At 41.0% G+C, this 14,787-nt stretch overlaps 1 protein-coding gene across 1 annotated transcript in view; it reads right to left on the reverse strand.

The window, feature by feature from the left end:
• The window catches only part of LOC147733879 (uncharacterized), a 331,557-nt gene that overhangs the window by 126,872 nt on the left and 189,898 nt on the right, over window positions 1-14,787 (reverse strand). The window contains 1 exon segment of the mRNA XM_086952781.1: window positions 7,771-7,848. Coding sequence (XP_086808907.1) covers window positions 7,772-7,848 — 77 coding nt within the window. The 3' untranslated portion in view covers window position 7,771.

Consider the following 14,787-nt stretch of genomic DNA (forward strand, 5'->3'; position numbering starts at 1 on the left):
TAGGATTGTGAAATGTTCGGGTGTGGCTGTGTGTGTGCCCGGGATCTGTCTCCTCCCAGGCTGCCACACACAACGGGGGGTGGGGGGGGGCTGAAGCCCGGTGAGTTCAATGGGTGTTGCACGCCTGAAAGCTTTTACTTCTTCTGTGGGATAGCTGGCTGACCGTGATTTGAAACTGGAACGTTGGAGGCACTTCGAGCCTCAGATTGGTTTCTAATCCTTCAGAATTTCACCTTTTTTGCATCTTTTCACCCGTTTATGGACTTCCAGGGTGCCAGGATGTCGCCAACACTAGACCTTCTATCTGCATCAGTGCCTTACGTGTGGGTTGGTCCCTTACTGAGGCTGCTAGGCTTGGGCTGCTGATAAATGTTTCTGGCGATAGGCTTTGCCACTGGCGCGGGGGAAGAGAGTGGGCTAGTTCTACCTTGAACCGGGGACTTTTAGCCCCTACACCTCCCTGGTTTTGTAGGGCGCCTTCCGTTTACCCCCTGCGGAGCCCCCAACAACAGGAGGGTGCTCCCTGCCAAACAACAAACACCAGTCGATCCCCCGCGTTGTTGTAAGAGGTCACTTGGTAAATTTTCCACTTCTGCGCTAGCTGCACTCGCGGAGTTTTGCCGGACAGCCTTTCGGCAGTTTGGCATCTCTCATCATGTTTCAGGAAGTGAGCTTGTGACGTGGACACAAGAGCGCAGTATGGGAATCTGACGATCGACGCATTGCACGGCAGTCCATCAGCAGAGGAAAGAAAAAAGGAAAGAAAGAAAGAATAAATGAAGATGAAAAGAAGGAAGTAAAAAGGGTTCACAGTATAAAATATTGGATACAAAAACTCAAATTACACCCAGCCTTTGTTTATATAAAACTGTTAGAAGACTGCTACAAATGAACAACAACAATGTGTGGGTTTCTTTCTGGGCAAAGTTTCTCAAACATGCTCAAATCTATTGGGATTTACCAACTCCAGGAACACAATAGGGTATGCTGTGCAATAGTAGCAATCCACTTCAAAAGGAATTTACAACAGCATTCCAAGGACACAGAAACTAATAAGGCTGGAATGTGCCCTGTGCTGACTTCAGATGCATCCTACTATCACATCGGGCAAAACTAGCACTAAAAGGGAATTCTTGTATGTGAATATACACCTTGTGAAAGAGCTCAATGCAGTCACTCAAAGTGAACTTAACCAGACACTTAAGTAGGCTAAACCATTGCCCCGTATGGTATACTGTAGTGGGCAGAAGCAAAATGAGAATGACAACAGACCAATGGGTGAAGAGAGGAGGCTGAAAGCCCCTTCAGTTATTACACATTATGTTGGTAAAATCAAAAGGTCTTGGCTAACGCCAGATCTAACAAATAAAATACTATACTTTGGCAATTTTCTCCATTTACTCCAGGGGAAACCACTAACCCTGGGTTCCCTTACAATCCCCAACATGTGGGAAACCAGCATTGGTGAGGCCAATAGGTCTTGCCTTTTAAACGTATTACTCAGATTTCTTTTTTTTAGCTAATGCAACACAGAAACAGCCCCAACAAACAATACAATGGGCACAGATGCGTCATCACACAACTGTATGCCTTGTTTTTTATGAACTTCAAAAATTATTACATCAGCAAAAATGATGGCCTTTCAAATTGTAGTATAATTTTTTTAAGGAATCATCCACTAAATAATTAGAAAATATAGAGCAGAGAAACTTGACTTTGTATCACACTTTCCCTCTAGATCACACACTGTCAAAGTGAACTGTGATTATTTCCTTGAGTATCACTTCCGGTATCTTCTAGAAAGGGGCACTCAGAAACAGGAAACACACACAAGTATGGAGAGGTATAATCAAACCGGAGATTTAATTATTTTTCCGTGAAAAATGCATGAACTGGAACACTAAAGCCAAGTGTCAACACTTCTCGTCAAAAGCCCTAAAATCCAGTTTCGAAAATACATCCCAATCTTAGGATACCTCAAACATTTTCGTGCATATCGAATGTCAATTGGTACAACCAAACTACTTCCCTGCAAAAAACAATTTTGATACATTTTGATAATTTCTTAGGCCAGTACTTCCCACCATAGAGCTCACATTGTAAAGCAATTGTCTCCATTTGACCCTGGGAGAAAGCAAAAAAATTCGGACAGAAAAACAGTGCTATTATGTTGCACTTGCAATGTTTTCAGAATATCCTTTCACTCAGCCGTGTAATTGACTTGCAATGTGGGAGCAGCCGGCCAAGAAGCGATTTTATGACTGTTTACAAAGGCTGAATGGAACCATTTGCGTGCTTCCCACAGATGGCTGGTACAGGGTCTCATTTGAAACAAGCTGGTTGTCTCCAAAGGGGGTGCCTGCCCCTGCAGTGTTATTCCTCTCCTGGTAGGTACCAAGAAAATACTTTAATTCCCATCACCCTGTTTTACCTTAGACTGCTGCCACTACACTGTCGAGTCTTTTTAAAAAAAGTTGAATTAGTAAAATGCCAATTTACAATACAATTTTGAAAATGGAGGAGAGTCAATCAAGTGAATCGGCTGCCCTGACGGAAAGTCATTTAACATACAATTTCTCCGCATCAGGAGAAATTGTAGTCAAACACAGGACTATCAGTTGGAGGCTACCATACTGTCGACTAATTTGGAGAAACGTCAGTACCCCAAACATAGCGTCAAAACATGTATGAAACGGGCCCGCAACAATCACCGTGAGGGCCTCCTTGAAATTAAAGAAAAAGTCCCCGACAATACACTGACCTGTGTGACCACTTTTACACCACGTTTACAAATGATAAAAAAAAAGCAATGAACAAGAAACTGGGGAATTTTGAATACAGGGGACCTGGATATACAGAGACCTAGGTTTGCTTTCAAGAGGACAAACAACCTAAAGGATTTGCTAATACATACTAGACCCAACACCAGACTGGTCGCCACGCAGAGACGCTTATGGGACCTCCCTCCAGTTACAGGGCACTTCCCCTGCGGATCTTGCGTGGGTTGCCCCCAAACAAGACCAACAAAAGACAACTGACAACTTCTCATGGAGAATGACGAGGCACACTAATTGTAATACCAGCCGCAGTATCTATATTGACATGCCCATGTAACAAACACTATGTTGGGATGACCATGAGAACAGCCAAAACAAGAATAACGGAACACAAGAGCAATATCTGTTGCCTCAAAACTAACACCAGACTCTACACACACTATTTGGAGAACAGACATCCCCCAGAAAGTTCAAAATGGGTAATCCTAGAAGCACACCCAAACATCATACAAGTAGCTTTGTTTAGGCTAGAACAAAGTTGGGTGCATTGTCTATAACACAGCACATTGTGGCCTCAACGACAACATTCCCTGGGTTTCCCTGAACAAATAATCTCGATACCCATTTTTTGTATAAGTCTGGGTCATGTTAAGGAGATTATCGCTACGAAACACTGAATTTGCCAATTGCTGATTATGTCCATTGAAGCACCCCGACTTTTACTTTACAATAAGACTAATTGCCTAAAATAACAATATGAACAGCACCCGCTGCTATATTGCATTAGGCCAAACGCTATGATATCAAAGACTTTTGAGTATGCAATAAAATTGCTCATCAACCTCAGAAGCATCCTCCAATACAATGTGAACCCTTATATTACTCTACACGATATGGCAATTACTACATGAACCACAACAAACGACATCAATTAAGTTTGTCCCCAACCACTGCTTTTACCTTGTGACAAACCTGAAGATAAGCAAGCCTGACTACAAAAAGTGTTTTCACTACATGACCTCTGTTCAATATGAACGCTATCACCACATCAAATGAGTATTTTTACTTCTTAATAATTGCCCTTGGTAGGATATTTTGGAAGTGTAGAATTACAGGATCAAACAAATACATGAAACCCAAGTCATTTCCTCTACTCCCCCTACACTCCAAGATGGCCGATATTACCACGGGTCACATGACCACACATACAAACTCACGCATCACCTGATGTTGAAACCACACCCCCGCTCCGATCCGAACCCGCAAACCGATGGAGGATACTTAAAGCCTCGCTGGACGTGGCTAGAGCACCTTCCTGGAAGCAGCGGATTGGTGTAGGTTGTTAAACGGGTTCCCAATACGGAACAGGTAAGTGAATCATGGCGTGTTAGATGTACTTCGCTGGCTTTCGCTCACAAGTGGCTTTCAGAGAACTCAGTCTCTGTGTTGTGTCAATGCCTCGAATGGACGCAGTCAGTCCCACTGTCATCTTTTCCACCCGGGGGGCCCCTTTTGCAATACCGCCTCAACTGCTGGGCTTAGTCTGTGGCGGTCTCTGTGGTGTGATTGACGGTATACCTCACTGGGCAAAGTTTACAGACAGTGAAAATTTTCCGGTCCACAAAGCCTCTGTTACCCTCGAGACGGGCGGCACTTAGGTACAGGCATGCCCACGTGCAATCGAGCAACGGGCTGTCGCATACCATACCCGAATTACCATTGCAATAACCAAGACGCTGACATTTATGTGTCTCCACCAATGCGCATACCAGATTGAAACTATATTTAAACTTCAAGAACCAACGCTTATTACTGTGTGTATGTATCCTTTCTACGTTTTGCAGAGACACCAACTTTGGGTGTTTAAATCCACTGCACCTGATGAGGCATAATTCAAAACTTTATTAGGTGAGTCTCACTACACTCACCTTTTGGGTGCTGTCACCAATTGTTTTAAATGGAATCTTCCTTAAACAAGTCACGCTGAGTTTTCTTTGGTGTCATCAATAATTATGATGTGCTTTATGGGACACAGCTTTTACCTTAAAACCGAGTATTATGAACACCCCTCCATGGCCAAATGTGTTACATACGTGGAATACTGTGTGTTCCTCTTCTTTTTAATTACAGGTTGCCAGATTCCCCTAGAGGATGGATTCCTAGGGCACAGCCAGTGGTAGAAAGCAAAGCACCTTACCACCCACTTGTAGATAGTTTTTTCTTTATTTATTATTTTTTGCACGGTCCTGAAGAATCGCCGTTTTACTGACTATTATAGGGCGAGAAACATGTTGACCTTTAGGGAGTAGAGTACGCAGTTTGTCTCATTAAGAACAATTCTAAGTACCCCTCCCTTTTCATTTTACTTAGGCAGGGTCCCTCACAGAATAAAGCAGCAGCATTAGAGGACACCCTCACCTATATTAGAACACTTTAACACACATCTACACGTAACTAGACTCCACACACCGCCATGCACCCTTACGGCAAGGAACAGAATATCTCAAAAAAAGAGCCCCTTTAACGGTGCCCGTCGGGCATTGGAGGGCCTGCCCGACGAGGAGCAGACTCAAATGATGGAGCATGACACCTATCAATCAATCAATCAAAGCATTTGTATAGCGCACTACTCACCCGGAGGGTCTCAAGGCGAGGCCACTACTCACCCGGAGGGTCTCAAGGTGAGGCCACACCACCCTGGGTTAGACACTGGCTATATGCAAATCAGCTCTGACCCTGTGCCTAATGGGAACAGTCCAGTCCGAACTACCAAGCAATCCAGGCTGATGAAGGCTGATAGCCAGAATCCGGTCCTTGGATGCTTGATTCCGGTCTGGGAAAGACATGGCTTGGTAGTTCGGACTGGACTGTTCCCATGAGGCCCAGATCCTTGTACTGGGGTGAATGTATGACATTGTTCTACATTCTGTCCATCAACTGTGTTTTTTGCAATTTTCACCCAGACTGTGCTGGGTATACTCAGACGTGAGTCCCAGGCTCTCCACACCACTGGAGTCAAGCTATCCAGGCTGATGAAGGCTGATAGCCAGAAACTGGTCCTTGGATGCTTGATTCCGGTCTGGGAAAGACATGGCTTGGTAGTTCGGACTGGACTGTTCCCATGAGGCACAGGGTCAGAGCTGATTTGCATATAGCCAGTGTCTAACCCAGGGTGGTGTGGAGTGCAAGAAAACGATGGATTTAGGCCCAGATCCTTGTACTGGGGTGAATGTATGACATTGTTCTACATTCTGTCCATCAATTGTGTGTTTTTTGCAATTTTCACCCCGACTGTGCTGGGTATACTCAGACGTGAGTCCCAGGCTCTCCACACCACTGGAGTCAAGCTATCCAGGCTGATGAAGGGTGATAGCCAGAAACCGGTCCTTGGATGCTTGATTCCGGTCTGGGAAAGACATGGCTTGGTAGTTCGGACTGGACTGTTCCCATGATGCACAGGGTCAGAGCTGATTTGCATATAGCCAGTGTCTAACCCAGGGTGGTGTGAAGTGCAAAAAAACGATGGATTTAGGCCCAGATCCTTGTACTGGGGTGAATGTATGACATTGTTCTACATTCTGTCCATCAACTGTGTGTTTTTTGCAATTTTCACCCCAAGTGTGCTGGGTATACTAAGACGTGAGTCCCAGGCTCTCCACACCACTGGAGTCAAGCTATCCAGGCTGATGAAGGCTGATAGCCAGAAACCGGTCCTTGGATGCTTGATTCCGGTCTGGGAAAGACATGGCTTGGTAGTTCGGACTAGACTGTTCCCATGAGGCACAGGGTCAGAGCTGATTTGCATATAGCCAGTGTCTAACCCAGGGTGGTGTGGAGTGCAAAAAAACGATGGATTTAGGCCCAGATCCTTGTACTGGGGTGAATGTATGACATTGTTCTACATTCTGTCCATCAACTGTGTTTTTTGCTAATTCGGAAAGTAGAATTCCCCCTCCTTCACTTCCTGTAAATTACTTATCCGACTTAACTAAGTATGACATTTTTAGTGTGATTAATCACTACACCAAGGAACTTCATACTCCTTTCTTTGTTAAGCATTTAACATGCAAGATCAGTAACAAAGAGGTGGTGTAAATGGAGGTGCCCTTGATGAGCATTAATGTGTCACCAGCCTCCAGGGACGTATTGTTTGATTAAGACAGAGCCAGCTAATCCTTGGTGCACTACTGAACTCCACTAGCGGGCTTGTGTGCTGGACTCAACATCAAAGGCCTGGGATTTTCCACCAGCTGACAGGCCTAGAGCGGCACAGTACTATAACGCTCTGTGCAAAGGGCTGTTTCTTGGGAGTCGGGGGCAGTAGTGGGCAACAGGGCGAATATTGGGGGAGGCTGAAGAGGGGGACTTGAGGAAGGACATTTATTTCAGTGGGGAATTAGAACTCAAGGAAGACAGGAAAAAAATATGCTGAAAAAAATGAAAAAAGTAGTTCCCCAAAGGCGAGCAGTTGAAGTATAGAAGCCAGCCAATCAGAGAGAAAGTAAAGAGGCCATGTAGCAGAGAAGGGACAAACACAAATGGACAAGCTGAAACAAGAAAAGCCATCGAGTAAGAAGCAAGCGAGAATGACAAAGCCAGCTAGTGGTAAGTGATGGGTAGGCTATAGGCCCAGGTTAGCTCTTGGTAAGCCCACAATATGTGTTTTTGCAACAAGACAGAGTGGCTGCCTGGTAGGCTCAAGCTACAAAGGATGCAAAATGTTGGCTGCATAGCTTTTGTGAGGAGAATTTCTGAAGGATTAAGGGCAAAGTGCCTCAAAACACAAAAAAATGGCTCAGGACTGGGGGGTTGGGAGAAGGTTTTGCAGCTACGGATAGATAAGAAAAATATTTTGTATAACACGAGAAGCAACAAGTTTAATACATTACCATGAACATCATTTTCAGAAGCTCATTAGCTGGACAACGAGATACATTTTGATTGTTGAAAACTGGAATGAACAGTAAAAAGTCAGACGTAAAAACCATGTTACCTTAAATATATGACTGGTCTACTCTTCTTTTCTTTAGCGGCAAGTGTGCTTCCACATTTTCATTACTGCTCTTGAGACCTATAAAATATCAAATGAATGCCAATGTAGATAATGATCCTTACCAAGTACTTGCCAAATTAACTAGGATTCAACAGAGAAAGATAAATGTATCATTTCAATCTCACGCCTATAGTTTCAAAGTTCGTCCTCCTCAAAACTTAAAAGCGCATCTTAAAGCATATTACTTAAGAAATGGAAATATCAACATGTGTCACATACTTCATATCTAGCATGCACTTACTGTATAAAACGATTTAGTGAATGCAACAATTTGTAAAAATATTTGTCAAAAGCGCAATAGAGAGTCTTACAAAATCTCAGAAAACAAGAATCGTTAATGTTCAATTTCTGTTCTGCACTAGGAGCTCAAGACTACAAGACCAACTCTTGAAAGGTGTTTCCTAAATATTGCGTGGGATACATTTGATTGGGTCCCATCTAGTTCTTTCATCTCGGCATCATGGCCCTGTCGCAGTACACTATCAGTTTTCAGCAGGTAACATATAGGAGACTGTAACCACCATAAAGGCGCATCTTGGTATATGCAAACATATTGCCTTCTGCTTACCTCCTTACTTCGACTTTGCAATGATGCTTTCCACTGGGATGAGAGAATACAACGGGTTGTCTGAATCCCTGCCACCCAAATTATTATTATTTTTTTAAATCATGGAGTTCCAAGTATTACTTCAGGTTTAGAGGGTCTGCACAAGCCAGATTGATGCTAAAAGTCACAAGGTGATCTACTGAAGCTCCGTTCTCATCAATCATCGATCTCCTTCAGTACCACTCCTACACCACCTTGAAGTAAATGAAGTAAAATCTGAATATTGACTAAACCACTCAAGTCATTGACAGAACTATGAAGTCCAAAGAGAACATCCTAGCACACAAAAAACACAACTAATGAGCCCACCACAATTAAGAAATGGATGAGTAAATACCCAGATGAACGAAAAACCCAACACCGCCATAGCCAAACCAACCCATTGCTAAAATTGCACCACCTAGGATATGAACAAGTGATCAAACGCTATTGAAATACCCAATTATATAAAAGGGTAAGTAAGCAGACATGGATACAAATAAAGCTGGGAAAAATATTCCTTTATCACATGAATTCGTTTTAAAACACCTCTTGTTTAGGCTGATGAATGTTTTGGGTAGGATGCCTTCTTGTAAGATTGCTATTGAGGAGACAAAATAAGGTATTTACTGTTCAGGCAATTACAACTAACCTTTTTCTCCCATTCAACCAGTGTTGACAAATTCACATCTGATCTAAGAAGATTGCTTATGTTATTTAGATGGGCACAATTACCCATTCTATAGTCTACTGGCAAGAGTAGAAAGCGTATTGAAGGCCAGAAAAAGAGGTAGATTAAGCCTCAATGGATGAGGTGGTTGAGCATATTTTGTTTTTTTGTAACCCTCTAAAGGGATAGATTGGCAAGTCTATTTTATCATTTATATGTAAAGGTAAATATAAAACCACTGTACAGAGTCGATAAGGATGTTACCTTGAATTTTGTAAATATTTTTGCTGATTAAGAGGTTGCATTTTTTATGATTATCTATATTTATTTCTAACAACTCAAAAAGCCTTATTTCTACGATGGACAAACACAGGTCGGTTGGTCTGTGAAGAACCTTCTCGTGAACAAAGTTTAATCAGTCCAAAGGAGCACACTGTCACCCACATCTTTATTCATTTTATGTGGTTTCTCCCTGAAGCTAGAGACCCTTATTTCTTCCATGGAGACAGCTTAAGGTTGCGATCTGAAGGAGACAGCCAACATCTTCTGCAAAACCACCAAGAAAGACCACACTGCAGCACCAGCATGCCAAACTTCAACTTTATGGCTAATGGAAACTCTTGACAGTATTTGACATGTTCATTCATAAATCTACAATGAACATACTGGTAAGGTCACATTAGATTTGCAGGTCAAACATCTAAATAGGTTGCCACTAACAGAAGTAGCTCTCTGTCACAAATCTGTAAGGATTCCTTACCCCTTTGTCAATGGCAGATGGAGCAAGGATTTGCACGTGAAGCCACTTGCTTGTATTCATGAACCTCGAATAACGTTAATAGATTAACCAACGTTTGTTTTACTAATATCACATTTTTCATAAACATTTGGGTGTCCGAGTGAAGCTTGCTTATGTCTTTTACTAACTGTAATACGTTTGCATCTAAGATGACTGCTGCTACGCGAGGGTTTCTTCTGCGCATTGTCTGTCATACTCACGTGACATGACATTCTTTGCTTTGGAGGGAAACGGTTGCTTCTGCGCACTAGAACTAAGATGGCTGTTCTGGGTTCTCACATGTGAGAAGCTTGCACTGCTGCTTTTACTAAGCTGTACGTTTTGCCTAATCCTAATGCTGTAGTTAAATATAAAATAATGGGTTTAGAGTAGAGATGCATGGTATACAGTGTATTCATTTATTCTGTGTTCTAAAATTATTTCTCTTCTACTTTTCATGTATCGTAATCTTTGGGCCTGGGAGGTGTTATTACTCCATCTTGAAAATCAATCTGCGCATGTCAAAACTCCAGAGGGAGCTGAAATCATTTGTAATTGAATTCGAGCCAAGGACAGTCTCAGCCAAGATGCGCCTGGGAAGTTCAACTAATGACCCCACTAGAGGAAGACTAAATGATATACAATGCATTTACCAATAGAACATTCATTGTTAGGTGGAATAAAATGTCATGTGAAAATAAAATTGATAGGCGGGAACATAAAATTAATATTCAACACCGAGGTATTAGAATTTGGTGTGCTGTGATGACCTCTCCTCCTCCTTGACCAATAGAAATTGGGAATCCTTACACTTGCAACATTGGGGGGTGGTACACTGACCTGGAAAATAGTATAACTAGGGTAAGCTTAGTTAGTTTAATTTAGGTAAATATAAAATCTGTGTGGGTTTGTCATCGTATATCTTGTTTCTTCTCTCAACCCTCCCTATACATGAAAGTTTTGATTATAAATATATGTTCCTTTTTTACCCCACCCTATGGTTAAAATCTTTTAGAAAATTCTTGAATAGCATGTTCCTTTTTTCTTACCCATCCTATTAGTAAACAATCAATTCGTTTTGATTTAATAGTGTTCCATTTTCTTACCTTCCCTGTAGTTGAATGATACAATTGTTTTACATAGCGTGTTCCTTTTTCTTACCCTCCCTTTAACTCCTTCCACGCTCATGACAAGCCCAGCTCGTCATGCAGTAGCCTGCTGCTACACTCATGACGAGCTGAGCTCGGCATGAACTAATGGAAAAGGGCCAAAGTCAGCGCAGCAGGGGAATTCCCATAGCATTGAAGGTGTTAAATTGACTGCTAAAATCGTTTGATTATATAGCATGTTCCTTTTTCCTTACCTTCCTTTATTGTTGAATGATTAGCATAACATATCTTTTGCATAGTTATACATTAATTCGGATTTTCATCATTAAGAACCTTTTGGTGTTTAATCTCTGGATCATGAGCAGTTATGAAATTTAGATAGAGTTTTAAAACTTCCCAAGTCTGTAGTTATTATATGAGTGCAAATTATATATTTTTTTAACCATCTTTAAAACGAACTCCCTGATCTAATAGGTTACAGGTACCATCGACAAGGATTGGTAAGTCAATGGTATAGGACCTAGTAGGTAAAAATATCTAGTAGTAGAGCGAAGGTTATCTGATTAGGTAAATGAGTTATTGATTATGGGCCCAGGTGAGTATGGTAAAATTATAGTCGGGTGACCTGCTCGCTCTATCAGTATATTCTTTTGGTAGCAGGAGGATGGTTAGGGTTTAGTTAAGATAGGTAGTTAGTTATGTACAGAATATTGATCGATCAAATGTGATATTATTGAAATATTATTGACATTTTATTGATTCTATTGATGCTGTATTGATTTTATATATTAACCATAGTTGTTAGTACCTGTTATATGTTTTGTCTGAAACCCCCGGGGCAGAATAGCGGGTGGTAAATGGAAGCCACACTGCAGTGAGGTCACTTACCTAGAGGAAGTTAGTGCATGGTTGAGTAAAACCGGAAGCACTAATTAGGATTTTCTGTATGAATGTGTGAATAGATTATAGCAAAGAGTTTGCTAGCAAAACTTTTGTTGTGACATCACCTAGAAAGGGTCACATGGAAGGAATAGCAGGTTCATCTGAGCTTGATTGATAGCAAAGGGGTTGGCTGGTGAAACTTTGGTCTTAGTATATATCCCGGAGTGGATAAGTCTGAAGGAGTAACACTTTCTCTAATGCTTGCATGAAGGGTAGGAGGAAGGGATCTACTCGTAGTATATGAAGAGTAAACGGAAGGAATTTACTCTTAGTAAATGAAATTCATCTATCCTTTGAATTAGTCACTCGGGTACAGTGGCAAATGTTTTTATGTTGTTGAATAATAAAATCTGCACTTTAAAGAGAAAAAGAAAAAGGAGGGAGTCAGTTGCGGTGCTGTGCTGACATCACTCAGAGCCGGGCTGGTATTGGTTGAAACAGCAGGCGTGTAGCTGAGATAGTATTGTAAAGGAGGGGTGAGCACAGGAGCGTGGGAACTTGTCTCATGAGAAAAGTCACCCACTCATTGGTTAGCATTATTTGAAACTACAGTGTTGATTGGTTGAAGAAAAATAAGAAACGCACTGGTATTGGAAGTACTTTAAGTAAACAAATGAGCATAACTGAAAAACAAGAAACCTGGTGAAATATATATGTGGCAGATAGGTCCCTTTGAAGGAAACAGACCTGATAGGAGATAATTAAGTTTTTCTAGAGAACCGATGATGAGAGGCAGACCTTATACTATGTACGGAGGTTAAAGACAAATGTCGTTTGTTAATAAAGTTAAGAATTTCTTTAAAAAAGATAAACCAATTAAAACTAGAGAAGGAATTATCATTCCACCACCGAATACTCCTACATCATATATGATGTTTGACAGGGGCTACCACACTTGTGTATGGTTAGAAAATTGGGTGGAATACACTAAAGATGACAGAGTTTTGGCATTTCCCCAAAATGGTACTTTTAATGGCAGAGTTCTGTTCAATTTAAGGACACGTATGAATGATTTAAATCCCAGACCTAGACTAACGCAGTATAAGGCATTAGAAGAATGGGATATTGAGGCTTTTGAGCGAGACAGACCCAGAAGTGACAAAGGGTTCAGTAAATTCTACCCTAAGTATCCACGAGAAACTAGAGATAAACAAATGAAAAACATTGGTGACAGAACAGGATAGTGGAAGGACTATATCCTGTATTAACTTTAGAAGAGCCCACAGGTAGTAAAAGGACTGAGAAAACAAAACATGTAATGACTTGTGGTGAGTCAGCCAACGATTATATGGAGAATTTGTTAATGAAAAATCCACCTCCTTATAATGAAGAACCAAACACTGTAAATCCAAATGCACCGTTTCTGAAACCACCTCTGATTCCGCAAGTGGTACATGAGACTTCAATAGAAAACGTATTACAAGATAGAGGAAGAGAAGCATTAAATAAACAGAGAAGTGAATTGATCCAGAAAATTTACCAATTAAATACAAGTCCCGAAGCCCTGACTATGCCAGTAACCATTGGTCCAGTTGTATGGAGACAAACAAGCTAGTCCTACGACTCTCGTTTTGACTACACCGGTAGTGCTGCCAAGAAAAGAACCTATGGTAATAGATGATCAGGCAAGTGAATGTGAATCAGTAATCTCTTTAATGGGTTTACCAATAAGAGAACCAGAAAGCAGTTCGATTAGGAAAACCACACTTCAAAATTTGAGAGAAGTACAGATGGAGACATCTTCAGGTACAAGAAGTGCCACAGTAGTGACCCCAGAGGAAATAGAAAGATGGACACGAGAAATAGAGAAACAAAATCACAGCCAAAGCCATTGGATATATATAAATTAAGAATTGAATTAGAGGAAATGATGGCTGGAAATGTGGGATTGGAAAGGTTGAATACATTTAGTGAAGATGAATTATATTTATATGTAAAAGCATTACCAGAAATACAAAAGTGTTTCATGAAAAATTAATGGACACAGCAGCTAGTATGGGAATTGATAATGGCAAATCTAAAGTATTACAAAAACCATATTGAGTTGAATTTTCTGACAAAGATTTAGAAAATATGAATGTGTCAGTTAAAAAGGTACAAATCAGAGTGCTGATGACATTATTGCAAAATTAGGGAGAGCTAGAAAAATGGAAAACCAGATGGGCAAAGAAAAAGGAAGACGTTCGAGCAAGACAAATTGCTTCTGAATATGTATTAAAAGAGACAGAAAAAGCGGGAAAATTATGTCCTATAAGAGAGGTACCAGGTGGAGTTTATGTACATGTCCCATGGTCCCGACAGGATATCTTGTCATTTACAAATGATTTCCCAAAACTTCGTGAGAAACCTGTAGAATGGTACAGACAAGTCAAAAGATTTGTGAAGGTTTCAAAATGTCTATTAAAAGATTTAGATGGATTATTTGATATTGTTGTACCTGTAGGTTTGTGGACAGAATGTAAAATTGCTGTTGATTGGCCTAGTGAGAAGTATCCTAGAGATCCAAAGACAGGGACACCTTCCGAAGAAGTTATGAAAAAATATAACCAAGTAATACTCTACCTCAAAGGGAAGGTGCTGCAAAAGAGACAGATTGGACTAGAATTCATAGAACTACACAGAATAAAGATGAATCAGTGCATGCATACTATGAAAGATTATTACAAGTGTTTATACAGTATAGTAGTCTGGACAACATTGATATGAATGGACATGACATTTCATTTATCGGTTTGTATCAGGATTAAGGCCAGAAATTTCACAATGGATTAAGGACCATAACATTTGTTGGCAGGCAAAACCTATAGATGAAATCCTTAAATATGCTAAATATTGCGAAGATGAGCTTGACAATAAACGAAAAGAGTTAAAA

This window comes from Lissotriton vulgaris, chromosome 1_2 (assembly GCF_964263255.1).
Source record: "Lissotriton vulgaris chromosome 1_2, aLisVul1.2, whole genome shotgun sequence".
Lineage (NCBI taxonomy): Eukaryota > Metazoa > Chordata > Amphibia > Caudata > Salamandridae > Lissotriton > Lissotriton vulgaris.